The sequence below is a fragment of the Lycorma delicatula genome, chromosome 3 (genome assembly GCF_047948215.1).
Source record: "Lycorma delicatula isolate Av1 chromosome 3, ASM4794821v1, whole genome shotgun sequence".
Taxonomy (NCBI): Eukaryota; Metazoa; Arthropoda; class Insecta; order Hemiptera; family Fulgoridae; genus Lycorma; species Lycorma delicatula.
Genome location: NC_134457.1, coordinates 127,238,403 through 127,257,229, shown reverse-complemented (window position 1 = coordinate 127,257,229; position 18,827 = coordinate 127,238,403). Strand labels below are relative to the sequence as shown.

Here is an 18,827-nt window from a genome sequence, read left to right as displayed (position 1 = left end):
AACCGACGTATTAGTATATTTCGTTGTTGAGTCCTCCATAATGAAATACCCTCGGGTGTCAATCGGCACAGAAGCCAAAATGCTCCAAAAAAAAACAAATACTTTGCATACTATACTTCATGCTATGGTTTATGGTAATTAGGACAGGAAGTCTAAGTTTTGCAGTTGAATGCCTGAAAAGTTTACAAACGACTTCCATTTTCTGTCAAACTCTGTCTTCAGAGATGAAACTAATTGTTCAAAAAAGGGGTCATTAAGCAGAAAAAACTACTTCCACTAGTTAACGTTATAAAAGAAGGTCACAACATGGTAAAATTTTTTGTTAATTATTAATTATTCATATTAAACTATCAAATACACACAGGAATTTAATTTATGGAAACCCCATTAAGTTCAGTAGTATTAATCTTAGGCATTATAGGTCACCAAACTTTTGGGACATAAAACAGTTTCTTCTGAAAAAAGCATAAAGCCAAATGAATGACTACTTCTCTCTTCTAACTTTTTGTAGTAAACTAGCATAAAACTAATCCTATTAGTCTGTATATTTATATAATCAATCGGGAATTAATTTCGAGATCATATTTACCAGTACGATTAAGGGATAACTAACATTTTGATACAGTTTATTGTAATTTATATCCTAAGGCCTTGAAGGAGTCGGTTTAAAACCAGAAATAAAGTAATGTATTTCAGTAAGGCATCTGATGCCTCAAACGACTCATTATAAAATTATCTGTAAATTAATGTATTTGCAAGTAGTATCTGATACATTAAAGGGGTATGTAAAAAAAATTCATTCACTAATTCATTAATATATTCCCAGTAGCATTTTATGCTCTGACGGATTTGGTATAAAACTCGAAATTAACCTCCAAGATGGAAGCTTCAACTGAAACCTTGAGTGATATATTATTCAATCAAAATTACAGTATTTTATTTATGGTTGTGTTTAATTCTTTAAGGTGTTATAATTAGAAAGCAAACTGCGATGTAGAAGTTTCAAATACATTAAAACTAATGAGTTAAAACTAATATTATTTATTATTAGATTAGAATAATATACATTTTTTATTATATTTAAATTGCTGTTTATAAAAAAAAAGAAACTAATTTATTTATTTATTTTGAATATTCCGGAATTCTTCAGATATCCCGTGCAGATTTCTAGATTCGAGGCCCGTATGCAACTGAGTCCCTTGTTTGTAACATGTAAGTGAAGTATAAACCTTCTACAGACTCAGGCCGACCATCCCCCGATTTGAACCTGAACCTTCAGGATTAAAAACAGAATTAGTAGTTATCAATACCCCACGGAGATCGAATACTGCTGAGGAAATCATGTGAAACTTGAAAAAAAGAAGGAAGTCTTTCCTTCTGTTTTTACAAACGAAACAGAGTAGAGTTTTTAATTTTATTTTATTTTTTTAAAGTTTGTAAACGTTTAAATTTAGACTTCCTGTGCTAATTACCATAAATCATAGCATGAAATATAGCAGCAAAGTATTTGGTTTGTTTGGAGCGTTTTGGCTACTGTGCCGATTGACACATTTAGACACCGGAGGGTATTCCCTTTAAAACAAAAACTTACTGTGAACAAACTTTCCTTCACTTTCGGTATGAGAGACCAGTTTCGTACTGATTTTCAGCTGCTGCTGAAGTAGGAGGAAATGGCAATATAATTAAAGTGTAAAACCAGTAAAGACTAAAGAAATTAGAGGAAATAATATCCACAGATAGCCAAAAGGTAGAAAAACTTGGATATAGAAAAAATTGAATTTGAATAAAAATTTGTATTGAATTTAACGCTGTATTACCCAGACAGTAGGAGAAAATGAAAGAATAAAAGATAAAATTTCCGATTGCTGTATTACATTATGTTGAAAATATAGTTGATTAACTAAGAGATTTTTAGAAAAAAATATATATATAAACCTGAAGAAACGTTTATAAGAAATATTTTTGGTCGTGCACGTTTTATAATTTTTTTTATGTGGTAATAAATTAAAATGATCTGTGATATAAATACTTGGGTAAGAGTATAATGATTATAATGAATACATATACTCATTGTATGTTAATATACTTTTGTTTATTTCTTAGGTAAGAGTTGTAAAAACATATTATTCACGAATATTTTTCTTGTGCATTAATAATTCTGTTGCATCATGTTTTATAACATTTCCATTTAAAAACCTATTTTTGTATTAATGTGTATATTTCAATTTTGATCTTAATAAATAAACTCTGTGATCTCAGAATGAAGTTAATTTGGTAAGCTTTATTTTGTTCAACTGTATATTCAGGGAGTAGTAGAAAAATAAAATCTCTTATAAATAGTGTTAATAAATGAACAAGTTTTTTTTTTAAACAACCAACAAATTTATGGTAATGGAGATTATTTAAAGTTAAGATATTGGAGTTGAAGGCCCATACGCTTATCAACATGACAGAAGTAGGTCGTATGAGATTCATCTACTTAAGCATTGCTAATAAAATAAACCAGAGACAAAAGCGTTCAGCTCCAAAGACAAAGGTCAGCATGATAGAAATGTGTTACGCCAGGGGATTGACATAGACAAAGATAGTTGCTGACATGTATAACATGTTTCGATCCTATTCAGTTCTCCCTGAGTAAGGCAATTCGATTTGAAAGTTCTTCTCGGCTAATTTTGATTCACTTCGTACAAGAATAAAAATAATATTACAGAATAAGGTAGCTTTTTTAATAAAAATTTTCTTTTTGTCATTTTCTTGAGCCTACAAGTCTGTTGAATTTTGTAAATATCTCTCTCAACATTTAAGTTATTGTACTAAGTAATTAATGATTAATATTAGTTAATTAATTTGTGGTTTTTATTTTTTTTTTTATTTTAGTGTAAACTGGACAAACACTGGAACAATAGCATCAACGCTGACTATACCAAATGCTAGAAAAAAAGACTCTGGCAATTACACCTGCATATTTGGAAGACAAGCCTTTGCTTCTGTTTTTGTACACGTTCTTAATGGTATGTTATTGTTATGTCACCCATTTTTATATCATTATGATTTCTTGTGTGTGTGTGTGTGTGTGTGTGTGTGTGTGTGTGTGTGTGTGTGTGTGTGTGTGTGTGTGTGTGTGTGTGTGTGTGTGTGTGTGTGTGTGTGTGTGTGTGTGTGTGTGTGTGCTCGTGCGTGTGTTTAAGGTAGATTTAAGTTATAAGTATAGCGCTTATTCATCACGAAGAAATCTTTATCAATAAAACTTGATCCTGTCGACGTTTATTAAAACATAGCTGTAGATCGCGTTTCTCAACCTTTCAGTATTTGCGACCCAATTTTCAATCATAATTTTCATCGCACCCCCTCTCTCATACAATAACAATGTATACAATAATAATGTATTTTGACACTAAAGCTACACTACAACCTTAATAACAAACTTTAAAAATTACCAAGAATAAGTAAATTTTTTGATGTTTGGCAACACCGATCCGCTGCGTTGACAAAACCAGAATCGATGCCTTTCTATTGCTCTTTGTCTCATGTCCACCATATTGGTCATTCTCGCAGCTTTGCGCGAAGTTCCGAACATTCTGGAACGTCTCCGCAAACGTGTACAAATGTTGCAACTCGTTCAATTCCAGCCAGTCTTAGTCGAGTCGATCCTTTATCATTATCGGATCTATCGTGAATGTCTATGTTGTAATTTTCGTATTAATTTCAATTTAAGGTATTAAATATTCACGGCAATAGATTTATACAGAATTTTGGAGAAATTTTTAAGTGAGCGTAAGCGAGCATTAGACGATAGTGAAGCATCAACAAATCCACAGACAAGCGTCGTTCCTAAAATAAAATCAAGAAAATATTCTCAAGAATACTTAAATTTTGGATTTACACAGTACTGAAGTAAATGAAGAAGAAAGACTCCTGTATGTCATTTTCTCAAAAATGGTTAATTGAAACCCAACCATCAAAGAACACCGGTATCCACGATCTAGTATTCAGATCCGTAGAAAAGTAACTGCCTTTATAAGGACTTAAACGCTGAAACTCTCGACTTCTATAATCAGCTGATTTGTGAAGACGCATTCACCACTAGACCAACCCGGTGGGTTTTATATAAAATACCCAGATATAAAAAGCATCTCGCCATTGGTGAACAGCTTACTTTGCCAGCTGCAACTGAGATTATAGAAACTATGTTTGGAGATAATTTTTCCAAACAATTGCAGTCAGTACTTCTATTAAATGATACTCTTGCCCGTCAAATTGGTGATAAAGCTGAAGATGTACAGAATCAGCTTTTCGGGAAGTTGCGTGACAAATTGTTTTCAATTCAGCTTGATGAGTTAGCAGATAGCAATAAAGATGCTTCTGTCATTGCCTATGTTCGATTTTGTGATGGTATGTCAGCAGTAGAAGAACTACTTTTCTGCAAAACAATAGAACTGAAAGCAACAGCACTCGCATTATTTACTGTCTTAAATGGCTTTGTAAACGGAGCAAAGGTAGACTGGAAAAATTGCACGGAATGATGGTGCTCTCATTCAATGTCTGGAAGATTCCATAGTATAAAAGCGCTTGTGAAATAAAAACCTGGCAGTGTGTTTAGACACATTGCGTGATCCAAAAGAAGTTTGGCTTCAAAAGAATTGAGTCCTGGTCTGAATATTGTGTTAATCATGGTTATAACCGTAGTAAATTATATAAAAATGAGACCCATAAAATCCGGAATCTTTTCTGCACTTTATAAAAACATGGGTGCAGTACATTCAGCGTTAAGATTTTATTGCGAGGCAAGATGGTTATCACGTAGCAAACTTTGTAACGTGTTTATGAATTAAGAGATGAAATCGCTATTTTCACTTAGAATAGAAAAACCGACCCGAAGCCGTGACGTTTCGAGATGGTTTATTTGTGATTGGATTGAGCTACTTGGTTGATATATTCGAGAAATGAAATGCTTTGAATTTTCAACTCCAAAGAGCAAATACACATATGTTGGATACGAGTGATAAAGTTAATGCTTTTTGTAGAAAATTGGAATTGAGGAGCAGAAATTAAAAGCAAAAAAAACGTAAAAATGTTTGCAAATGTGGTTGAATGTGAAAAAACTTACAAGGCTGAGGAATAACATAAGAAAGTTGATTTTATAACTATTGATAATCATTTAGTCTTGCTGGCAAAGAATTTTATTTTCTTGCTGACCACAACTTGGTAGCAAGTTATGAGTGGGTTAGAGATCCATTTCAAAATATCCCGAAGGTCTCTCAACTGCGAAGAAGAAATCTTCGTAGACTTCACGGCAAGTGGTGAAATCAAAAGACAATTTAGTAATAAATTAATCTTTGAATTTTGGGCAGGGGTGGATGATGAGTTTTCTGCACTGAAAACAAGAACATTCAGTACGCTATAATCATTTTCAACATCCTACCTTTGCGAAACCGGATCTTCTGCAGTGGCTGCTTTGAAAATAAAATATAGTTATCTAAATATAGAAAAAGAATTCGAAGTGACTAATTCTAATATTGGAAATTTGCGAAAAACGTTGCTCTGCAAGACAGACCCGAGAGATCACTAATAGTTATTAAACTTGCTTTTAATTTAGTATTGATATGAATTATTAAATACATTGTGTAGTACTGAATGAATTAATGTGTGTTTTATTATTTATTATGTCAGAATGTATTTTGTTTTGCTTTCCTTTCAGTAAATTAATAATATTTTTTATATTTTTTTTTCGATATGCTTGCGCCCCCATTTAGTGTTATCAGGCCCCCCCAGAAACACTAGTGTTATCAGGTGCCCCATAGGTTCAGAAACACTGCTGTAAATATTAAAAAATTTATTCTGATTATGAAATAATGCTTGCTCAAATCTATTGTTATATCCTTAATAAGAAGACATTTGATCCAAAATTAAGGAAAGCTATAAGCTGTCCTAGTTCTCTCAGTGACAAGAAAATTTAATAAAAATGAATATTCAAATACAAGTATCAAACCAGTATCACAAACATTAAAATAAGAAACCATATTACCTGTGGAATGTATCTTGCATTTTGTGAAATGCTTCAGAATTATATTTTTTATTTATTTTTATTATTATTATTATTATCTGTGTAAAAAGTGCATAAACTTGTTTCACATTAAAGATGATTATGTCTTTTGGTTCGAAAAAAGAAAATTGCAAAAATTTTTGGTATAAGGCGTTTTTAGCACAAAGCAGTTTTGAGAAAGATCGTGCAGTAAATTTACGTATAAAACCAATTTGTCTGCTTCTTATCTATATTATGGCTATAGTTAGTATTCAGCCCATAAACCAAATTTTATTTGTCTATCCAGGCCTATGGACATTCATAAAGGCATAGCAGATTACAACTTGCTAATCTTGCTAATTTATTACCATTATGTGGTGCGACCAAACGATCTACACTATTGCTGCAACGTTGGAATATTAATTCTAAAGCCTAGGATTATGATATATCTAGAATTTTAAAAGCAAAGTAAAAAGTTAACTATAAAGAATATGAAAACTTTCTCAAGAAGTAAATCTTATAGAACATACACACACTAACACAGAATAAAATAATTATATATGTATGCAGTGAATATATTTTAAAAATAGGTTTAATACTCTAAATTAATGTTACAAGAAAATTCCAAGTCATTACAAATATCCTCATTATTTTAATTATACATGTATTCTGAAACATAGTTACGTTCAACTAACATGTACGTATATATATAAGATTGAAACTACATATTTATTACAATGAAACCACAAGAGCTCTTTGCAAATTTGACAATATATAAATTTGAATTAGCTTTGTTTATTAATTTTGACCAAGTAATTAATAATATCTCACATTGCAGAATTTAATAATACTGTAATATTTCAAGAGATCAAATGTTTAATAATACTTTTATAATTTTACAATGTATTAATATTATCGTTATTATTAGCATACTTTTTATTAGCTTATTAACTAGAATTACCTTGAACTTATATAATCAAGCCAAAGGTTCAAAGAAATGTTTAAAAAGCACTAAATATATGACTACTTTAAACTAATGAATTCGCTGACAGTTTATAACATAAACAAATATAATGGGTTAATTTCTACAAAGGTAAATAAATTCATTAGAAAAAACCAGCTGGTAAAGGGCACACGCTGGTATTCCACACTCACTAACATTTCCCTCAACCACTTTTAACGCAACAAATTGGAATATATATTTTTAATTAAAATAGTAAGATTTTTTTTATATAATGCATAAACGAAATCTCACATGGTTTGAAATACACTTTAGTTTCATTATTCCATTTAATTTTAAGTCACTTTATTTCAAATTTTTTAATGAATATACGTACATACATATATAATAAGTATGAATTTACATGAAGTACTTTAAATCAAGGTAAAAAAAAGTTAAAGCAATAAAAAAAGAAATCTTAATTTGACCGCAAATTTATTTGAATTTCTTTTTTTACGCACAGACTTAAAAGCAAAAGCTCTAAAAATTGGCCAAATACTGATAAATAAAAATTTTATATAAAGATAATTTTAAAATATTTTCTTTATATATTGATTTAACTCTTTTCACCTTGATTTAAATACTCATGTAAATTCGTACATAATTAAATATATATATAAAATTTCTTTTCTGGAAAAGAAATATAAACAAGTCTGCTTTAAAGGGGGCTTTAAGAACATATTAAAAATTATATATTTTTAAAATATACTTATTAAAAAATAAGAAAATAAATTTCTACGAAAAACATTTTACAACGAAAAACTGTTGTTTCATTTTAATTCTGTGATGCTGTTGCCGATCAAAATGTGGTGCTAGCTTTTATTAAGATTGTTTACTGTTTTACATTATTTAAAGTTACTTCAGTGTTTCGAACTGAAATAACACCCTCTTGGATATTCGAATTATTAACACTTATAAAGATAACTTTAGAACATTAAGAAAACTAAGACAGTTAAAATATATATAACATGCATAAATAATAAAATATAACATGAATATAGTAAGATATTAATTTAAAATATATTAATAAAATTAATATTTTTATGTATAAAAATATTAATATAAATTAATGTAATATAATATAATACGTATTAAAAAATTAACTGATTCTGCAGTAGTATATTTAGTATTTTAATAGTTTGTTTACCGTTTTGATTGATGATCATACTTTATTAAAGTATGACCAGTTCTTATATCACAGTTATTTTAGTGCGTATAAATTAAATATATATATATAATTATATAATACAAAAATAAAAATTATATTTATATAATACAAAAATTAAAGTTAAAATTTTACAAAAATCACCTGTGATTTTAAATTTTTATCGATCGATCCCTTCAAACATTTTTTTCTTTACAGCTTTAAGAAAAATTGACGTAAATAGTCTAGATATTTAGCGTTACTATAAAAGAGTAGTTCATTCTATATGTAACTGTTTAAAGAGACTTATAATAATTAAATTTAATGCTATTCATAAATAAGTGTTTGTGGTTCAAAAATTTATATAAGATGATTATCAGTACAAAAGTAAAAAAAAAATTCAATTACTCTAATTTTTAAGTGCCAGGGCCTTAGTTTGAATTACTTCAAATAAGAAATTCCCCATAATAGTGGGTAACTAAATTTATATAAAATATTTTTAAAAATTGAGCGACCAAAATTTGCAACTCATTAAAGTAAACTTGATCAACATTTATAAAATGTACCAGCTGAAAACGAAGTATGATTTATTAGTATAAATTATTTATTAGTTTATTTTTATCACGTATTATATTTTATTATTTTATATTTTTATATTAAAATATTAATTTTATTAATATTTTATTATATTCTTGTTGTATTTAATTATTTATATATTATATATATATATTTTAACTGTCGTAGTTTTCTTAACTTATCTTTATAAGAGTTAATAATTCGAATATCTAGGAGGGTGTTATTTCAGCTCGAAACACTGAAGTAACTTTAAATAATGTAAAAAAGTAAAGTCTTAATAAAATTTAACCTTACCTTTTGATCTGCAACAGTATCACAGAATAAAATTGAAACCACATTTTTTCTTTGTAATTTGTTTTTCGTAGAAATCTATTTTTTTATTTAATTTTTAATAAGTACATATGTAATTTTTAATATGTTCTTAAAGCCCCCTTTAAAGCAGACTTGTTTATATTTCTTTTCCTGAAAAAGGAAATTTACGACGCCCAAAGTCACGTAGCAACGGGTGTTGCTCAACGAACTGGAAGACCACCTAAGTAAAACGAACAGAAGCTGCTTGATATTTTGAATGTTATGGTGGTAAGTCCATCAATCTCAATGCGTAAGTTAGCACAGCAGCTAAATATGTACTTGCTATCCCCCGCACGTAAACCTATAAGAAAGGAACTAAAGATTTTCCCCTACAAAGAAATATGTGTTCAAGAACTGAAATTTACAGTTCATGCCAAAAAAAAAACTAAATTATTGTCAATGGTTTAAACGTTTTATTGATAAAAATTTCGTAGGTATCCCCGAAATTACGTTTTTTTATAGATGAAGCATGGTTTCTACTGGGAGGGAATATTAATTCACAAAATACACCACTTTGGTCGACAAATGACCCTGAAGAACGATCAATTTTCCAATCTTTACACTAAGCGAAGGTTGGAGTTTGGCTCGGTGTGAGTAGAACGCGGATTGTGGGCCCAATATTTTTTTTAAAAATACAGATAATAGAAATCGTTATTGTCCTGTTTTAATAAACTTCATTAGTCAGTTAACAGAAGTGGAAATCATTCACGGTTGGTTGGCCTTAAAATGGTAATATTGCCGAAAATTAAACTGATTTTCCTTTTGCAACTTTTTCAAACATTTTTACGAAACCAACACAAAAAATAGTGTTATTACATATATAATAACACTATTTTTTGTTATCTGTACAATTTTTAGTACAGATATCTGTACTAAAAATTGTACATGAACACGTTTTTCATTACGTACATTTTTTCATTCAGTAGCTGTTTTTCATATTATCCATTAGCAGCGTAAAATTATTTATTTTACAATATTAAAGACTGGTTACTGAAATACCAATTTTTCTATAAGGTGTAAATTCTACGAAAGAATATAAAATCCTTTTAGGTCTTCAGTATCACTAACTTTTAAAAATATTTTCAGAATTTAATTATAGGCATAAGTTATATTCTTGCAGCTAGATTAATATTGCAAAATGTATATAAATTTCAGTACCAGCTGTATAAGATAGTTTTTACGTTCATGAAGCACGATAAATATTTTATTATGCGAACTTACAGGAAATGTGTTTTTTTGACTCACATAATTTCTAGGCTATGGTTTTATAATTAGTATTAATATCCTAATTCGTAACAATTTGGCAATAACAATAAACTAAGATAAACGTTAAAATTTAGCTATAAAATGAAAAATACTCTCCGTTTGTCATATGATATTAAGGAAGGTTTATTATCATCATAAGAAATATCGCGATCTTAAATTCACGAAATTTTGGCATCACCTTTATAATGTCTAGAATTAATAACCTCTTAAATAGTTAAAAGTACATTTCCATCTTAATACAGGATGATTATAACTTTTGTTTAAAAAAGGATAGTAAGTTATTAATTATTCCTTAATCTGTTTTAATCATCATAGTTAATTAAGCAATTTATCGACAACGTTACGGCCAGTTTAATAGAAAAAAGGCTAGTTCACATAAAGATATACACATAAATATGATTTAAGCGTAGACTGCAATAATGACATTTTAAATTGGACGTAATGGTAATGTATAAGATTACATAGATACATAGATTTCATAGAGTTTGTAAATATTTCTACTGTTGTAATATTGCTAGAATACGAAACTAAAATTAATAATAAAAATCTGATTAACATAAATCCCTCTTAAACGAATAATACTGTTTGGATTACTCATCTTTAAAATATAAAAAAATCTTCTAAATTACTTTCAAGAATCATTAATAACCTGATTGCAGTGACAATCATAATATTCTTATATCGCAATGTAGATAATAATTAAGTGTTTTCTTTTTTAAGACTTTAATATTTTACTTTGGACCAAGTCCAAAAGATTATGTAATTTAATATACAAACTTACTTTTTTGTCAAGAGAGCATGTCTTTGCTCAAACACTATTTCGAAACGAGTTGATATTTTTAACTGACACACAATTAATTAAAACGCTATACGAATTTTATTGTGATTTAATAATATCGCATATCGTTACATAAAAAAAAAACACCCATTCTTATTTTTATTTTGTACGGAATATGCCAATAGACATGATTGATCTTTTAGAATTTTAATACTTACGCCAAGTTCATAAAAAGAATTGTGCTTTCTATACTGGCTGGTGAGTAACCTTTCTATGAATATGTGATTATAAATAAAATAATAATTGTAATAAATAATACTAAGAGACAGTGTAAATGTCAATCTCAATCAAGAAAATTGTTGAATTATAGAAATTATAGGTTTTACACCGTCTACTTCTTTTTATTTTAAACAATTTCAGAGACTCATTGAAAAGAAGATAAACTCTTTAGAATAGATATAACCGTAATTCCTTGAGGTTAACTTCAATTTTACAAAATTCTGACTTTCGTTGTAATCCATTCATACAGAATTTAAAATAGTCATGATAAATAGACGTATGTATAAAGATGTACCGATACTGCTTAAAAAAATTATTCTTCTTTTAACCCAATTAGTATTGTAAATTGTAGGGAATCTTTGAGTATTGAAAAATTCTAAAATAAGAATATAAGATAAAATGAGGAATTTATATCGACAAATAAATTTACAAAGAGAAGAACAGCAAAACGGAACAATAGGAAGAGGATCTAGAATAGCAGGTTGATTCCGGTAATAGATGTTTTGAAATCATTACGTGAGCAAACAAATATCATTGACCAAACAAAAGAATGGATCGGCTTATGTTATGTCAGGACAAACCAGCGTGTATAATTGCTGCCGAGGATCACTGAGTGGGAGAGTATGCGATAATAGTCGAGCTTACGAACGAGGAAATTTAGTTTTGAGATAAAAGTACGCCAGTGTTCCCATCTGCAAATAAATACTGCGAGAAGCTGTTCGGCGAGTTTGTTGTAAACAGGGAGCAAGGTGTTACTGATAAGAAGTTTAAGTTAATTTCTTTCGTAAATAGTAGAATTAAATAGTCATTGCATGAAGTTTATTTTTGATATCGTGAAGGTAATCTCGCTGCAAATCACTTATTAATTTTTATTAGTTACCGTAAATTTCATAAAAAAATCAATGTTATTTTTTGTGCATAATTACTTTTATTATTTTAAATAGTAAGCTACTAAAGAACAAATAATTTCTATTTATTAGAATTTAAATCTCTCAATACCCTTTGTTGAACCTATAACAAGCGATACTACGTTAGTGAATCTTAAAATATAACTGCTTTTCCCAGAAATATAAATGAAAAGTTTAAAAATATTAGTTGTTAAAGCTAAAAATGTATCCAATTTTTCCTGAAATACAATTTCATTTTCAAATTAGACAATAAGAATATTTTTATATAACGCAGCACCATATTTTGGTCTGGAAGAAAGAAGAACTATTTTTTGCTTTAGTTTCTATTTTTAATTAATTACTGAAAGATTTAATTTATCTTCCTATTAATTTATTTAAAATTAAATAAAAATATTTATTTTTACAGAAACAATATTAATGTAATGATTTGTTTAAATAACATATAGATGGATCTGAATTACCGTTTTTTTACCGTGTACTTAGATTTATACTCAAATATCTCGAATTACCTTTTTGAAAATAGATGTTTTTTCTAAACCGATTTTATTTGTTTATTAATATTCACATAACCGTTTTCATAAATTACCATTACATTCCCGTTATTTCATAACCCTTTTCTTCTTAATTACAATAATCAACCACTTTGCTATTGCTGATATATTTTGCGCTTTTTATTGGAGCTCTGATCAAGAGTTTTCCTTGATTTTCTTTGATCCTCGAACCATTCGGAAAATGCTGGAGCAGTTCCTTTTTGTTATCCATGGACTAGTTTAATAGCATTCACGCTAAAATAAGCTCTCTAATGAACGATTGTGTAATGATTTTATTAAAATATCTATTTTATTTGCTAATAAACCAACCGAATGAATCTTTTGATACAGACAACAGCACATCAGCAGTCTTTTATTAGAATCAAATTAGATCATATTATAAAATTATTACTTTACAGTAACACTATAATAAAAAATCAAGATATTCAATATACGCTACTAAAATGATTAATTTCTGATAAATTGTAAAATTAAATGAGATACCAGAATAAAGTTGTGCGCAAATTATTCTAGAAAATAAGTTATTGTTTGCCTTGTTTTGCATAGAGAAAGTTTTAATTGTTTGTTTAGTAATATTTTATGTTCGAAGTTTATATAAATGAAAAATTAATTCACATAACTAATTTTAAAAATTCTTATTCAAGTTATAGTTATAATATAGCCTGAAAGGCTATATTATTTAATATAGAATAGTTATAGAGTAATTTAAACCAATATAATCAATAAAAACTAATAATCTATATATACTAATACGAACTAACACAAGGAAAAATACAATAATCGTGCCAAAAAATACCTTTCCATTAATTTTTTTATTTTATTTTTTTTTATTGTCATGAAAATTTGAGAAATTACACTAAAAATTAGGAAATTAGTTTCTTTATTCTTGAACATGTTTTGTTGTCTACTTGGGTTAAAAACACGACAATATTGGATCAAAACTCTTCAAATTCTCAGTATAAGTTTCTAGAATATAAAAACTCTTCACTAAATACTGAATCCGTTTTATGTTGTACTTCATTCAAAATAATTAATATTACTTCATATTTCTTTGATTGTTCGGTTTAATTTTTATGAAACAGTAGATACCGAAAGTTACCGTATATATTAACAGTGAGGAAAATTATTCAACCTTCTTAAAAAAAAAAAATATTGATCTTACGTAAAATAAATACAGAAGGCCAAAAATAGTTTTCATTGAGAAAACTATTTTAATCATTAAGTAATTTACTTAAAGTTTTACTAATTAAGTAGTAATTTTTTGTAAAATTACTACTAATTCTAAAAAATATATTTTTTATGATTAATTTTTTATTTTAATATTATTCTTTAAAATTAGTCATTTTATTCTGGTGTGATATGAAAAGATTGTTTATTCATCTTAGATTAACTGTCGTGTCGAATGGATCCTATAAAACCTGACCTGATAGATAATTAGTATAGTTAAAAACATTGAAACAAACTTTATGAACTAAGTACAACTCGTTTATATGTTACAGCAACTATATAGTAACTAACAATAAGTGTCAGATGTAACATATCAGATGATTAAAACTTTGTACAAAAATTTCATAAATATTAAAGGAAAATTTTAACGTATTAGCATAGATATACATGAAAATTATCCACTACATTATTTCTTGTATTTTTAATTTGATTAAATTTTTTTTTATTACTTACATATAGCAAGTATGACTTTTTATACCAACAATTTCGTGTGTATCCCATTATTTTTTACAGAATAAACTTACATTTCCTAATCATAATAATGTAGCACTGATTAAGCAAATAAATAAAGAAAAAATTAACACTATTAAAGGATTTATAAATCTTTAAGAATATTATCAACAACAGACTGATAAATGTACAAAAACAAATATGACATGACTAAATGATATGAATGTTTAAATTAATAATATAATCACTTGAAATACGAATATTTAACATACATTTTATTAAAAATAAATAAATAAAGACATGAAGAGCTTCGTAGAGTTTTTATAATAATTTATAGTTATGTATGATGAGTCCGATTTTAAAACGAAAGATTTTGTAAAGATTTTGAAAGATATGTGGAATTTATGGATTAATATAATGTACCTGACGATGGGCTGAGCCCGAAACCCGCTGTAAAATATTATATCTGCTATATGAAAATAATAATAAAAATTTAATCATAAATACCATACATAATAACGTTTAGTGGACGATAGAAGCGATTTGTGTGGTTTTGTTTCCTTGATTTATTTATTTTTGAATTTTGTAATTAAAGAATATTTTTTCTTAAATACTTTTATTTACAGTCGCTTCAACTATTATAGTCATTGGCCACTACAATAGTCGCTAATGTAGTTATATTTGGTGTCTAAATATAATTACATGATCATAAATAATAAATAATAAACACCAAAATCAAGAAACAATAAACATAAACTAGAACAAAAATAACAAATGGGTAATAAATGTTGAAACATCACTTCTAGTTATTTCACACTGCGCATATAGTATTCCAAAAGGCATCTCAAGTAAACAAAACCGCTAAATTACGTTCTTCATACCAATACCAGAGAGAAACAGTAACAGTATTTTTATGTATTCCTTCCGGTTAAGTAAACACTTTACATCTGAACCCAGATCTAATTTTTTTCGAATAGATCCGAACATTGGGCAATCTACGAGCAAGTGGTTTACGTACCATTTTACATTGCACGCCTCACAATTATGCTGAGAAGACCCAGATAGATGGGCGTGGGTAAGCCTTGTGTGGCCAATCCTCAGCCGAGATAGGATGACTTGGTCTCTTCTGTTGGTACCTGGAAGTACGTTTTTCCCAAATGAGGTTTAATCAAGACTACTCTGAATCCTTTGATAATTGATCGGGTGTTCCTCGGGGCTAAGTTCTGGGGAGCTGTTTCTATATTCAGTCTTTTCAACAGCCCTTCCAGCTCTAGAGATCTTCACAATTGTATCATTTGCGGATGGCAAATCTGGCTGTGGATGCTGATCCTACAGCAGCTTCTGCTAAAATGCAAACTGTGCTGGATGTAATTAATGAATGGCTAGCTAAATGGAAAATGAAGGTTAATTCGATTATGTCTGTACATGTTACAATTGCGATTAGTAGGGATGACTACAAGCAAATTTAACTCAATGGCATTTTTATTTCATTAAATTTAGGGAGATGTACTGGTTGTTAGGCAGAGGGTTGCAACTATTGTTCCTCGCAAGCAACTGATGTACTCAGTGGTTCCAAAAATAGATTTGGACCTACGGAATCAAACCGTGGGATATGACAAGCGAAAGTAACATTAAAATCAGATATCGATTCCAGAACAAACTATTGAGAGATAATAGAAGCGCCAAGATTTTCTAAAAAACTGATATACATGATTATCTGGGATTGCCAAATATTTGAGATAAAATACGGCAATTCGGTACAAGATACAAAATGAGACGAGCAGACGAGTGAACTGGCTCGCAGATTAACCTCCTGGATAATAGCGAGGACGTAAGACATCCATATCGACTAGATCTGTAAATTCTCCGAAAATTGAGGTGAATCAGTCACCGTAGGGTTTGTACATTGTAAAACTGTGTTTAACTAATTCAATTCTTGATTTGTTGTTCTTTATGCGAGTAATAATAGACTATTTTTGTTTTAAAATATTTTTTGTTTGCTTTTTATATACTGAAATTTATCAATCTTTAAAGGACTCATGTTTGAATATACTTAATGTTTATTATATATGTATGTATACAACACACACACACACACACACACACACACACACACACATATATATATATATATATATATATATATATATATATATATATATATATATATCTTTGACAGGTTTCAATGGAAACCCCTCTCTGCATGTCATTTTTTTTTATTCAAATCTGCTTATGGTTCCGGTAAATTGAAATATAATAAATTGTAAATGCATATAAATAACATCGTGTAAATTATTCTTACTTTACTGTTAGAATAACACATCTACAAAAAAAAAATATAAAAATAAAAAAAATAATAATAATACTCTCAGAGAGTAATATTTTCCAGTTAACTTTTACAAATATAGGCAACCGCAAATATATTCAGAGAAAAAGTCGGCTACCGGCTAAGTTATAATCATTAAAAAGTTTTACGTAATCGTAAAATATTCTAAGAAAACAACTTAAAATCTTTTTAAGTTTAACAAGATGAAACGAAGTTTTATTTAATAGAGCAGTTCATTCGAATGACAATTTATTTTCCGATAAAACTTAGATTGTCATTAAGATCATATTTCCCCACTCTTTTTAAGAGGCATCTATAAGCTACCATCTTTTTAAGAGGTTTGACATCCTCAGAAAGTGATATTATCCCACAACTCTTTTTTAAGTGAAAGTGAATATAGAAAATTTCTAAAATAAAATTGAATGAATTTAGATCTAACAATTGAGATTAAAAACACTCAAACAGTGGTTAAATAGAAAGACGCCGGAGTATTTTTTTTTGTGACTTAATATTTTCTTTATGACAAATTTCTATACAGAAAATACTCATGATTTTAATCAGTTACAAAAAAAAATTACAACGTGAATTAGATACAAATATTTTTCATCCTTCTGTTCGTCTATTTCGCGGGTTCTTTAAAGTTTAAGTGTGTTCTTTTAACCGCTTTAATGGAAATCTTCAATGTAAAATTTACTATCTTGAAATCTAGTAGATAAATTGTTAGAACTTTCGCAGACTTCTCTTCATCAGAATATTTATATCTATAAAATGCAAATAGAAAATAAAGTTAAATATATTAAAATTATAGAGAAAATTATTTAATTAACAAGTAAAGTCTTAATTGAAATTGAATTATAGAAATAATGAATTACTAAAATTAAATTAAAAATATAAATTTAAATTACTAAAATTTATATTTAAAAAAAAAGAATGAATTGTCATCTTTAAGATCTCTGTAAGAGTAACAAAAATGTTTAAATGAGAAATATCAATTATATCTCTAAGCATCCAAAGTGTTGGCAGTTTTCAATCCATTTCTATTTTTCAAATATGGCTGCTAGATTTATCTTTTAAATTAAAACCTTTTCTTGTTGTTTTGTCATTTTTTGATAGAAAATATTACTTTAAAACTTTTCTATTATTAAGCATTTTTCCCTAATTGCAACCGTTTACGAGCTACACATTTAATCTCTAGTTGGTCCGATGTATTGAACTAAAATAAAATTTAGTCGTAAATTTACTCATCTGTTTTAGTTGAATGTTTTTACAGTATAATATTCCATTATTTAATAAATTTTATAACATGTAAACATGTTTTAATTCGACGTTTCAACTAGATATCAGGAATAGCGTCTTAACGCAATTAGTAAAAAAAGACAATTGTAAAAAAAGTCTGAAAATTATATTTACTATGGAAAACTTGCAATATGTGTAGGAGTTGCTATTAATTAATAGAAAGATTAATCAGTAAGAAGATTAATAATTATTATTAAGCAAATCATGCATATAAAAAATGGTTCTGATGAATATTAAAGCTCTTTAGTAAACAACTAAACATCGAAGAAAAACAAAAGTAGCGAACACAAAAAAATATTTTTTTCAACTTTGTTATTTTTTTTTAATTATACGTCTAATAATATTAATATTGTGTATATTTTTTTATTTTTTATAAAAATTGTATGAATTCAGTTTGCTAAAATTTATAAAATTTTCAGTAACACTATTTTCACTTTGTCCAATATTTAACCTATCATTAAATGTATTATTATACAAATTGTACTGTGTTTACCACAATAATATTGAAAAATGTGAGTAAATATTTTCGGATAATTATTTCATATTATATTATTTTATTTTTAAGATTATGACAAGTGACTCTTTCATTTATTTTTTTGTTACAAATTAAACATTTATAACATACAGATATTATATTGAAATTTATTTAAAAT

General features: G+C 27.8%; 1 protein-coding gene across 1 annotated transcript in view; it reads left to right on the top strand.

Moving 5' to 3' along the window:
- The window catches only part of LOC142320978 (zwei Ig domain protein zig-8-like), a 327,902-nt gene that overhangs the window by 296,116 nt on the left and 12,959 nt on the right, over window positions 1-18,827 (top strand). The window contains exon 6 of the mRNA XM_075358976.1: window positions 2,878-3,011. Coding sequence (XP_075215091.1) covers window positions 2,878-3,011 — 134 coding nt within the window. The remainder of the gene's footprint in view (window positions 1-2,877; window positions 3,012-18,827) is intronic.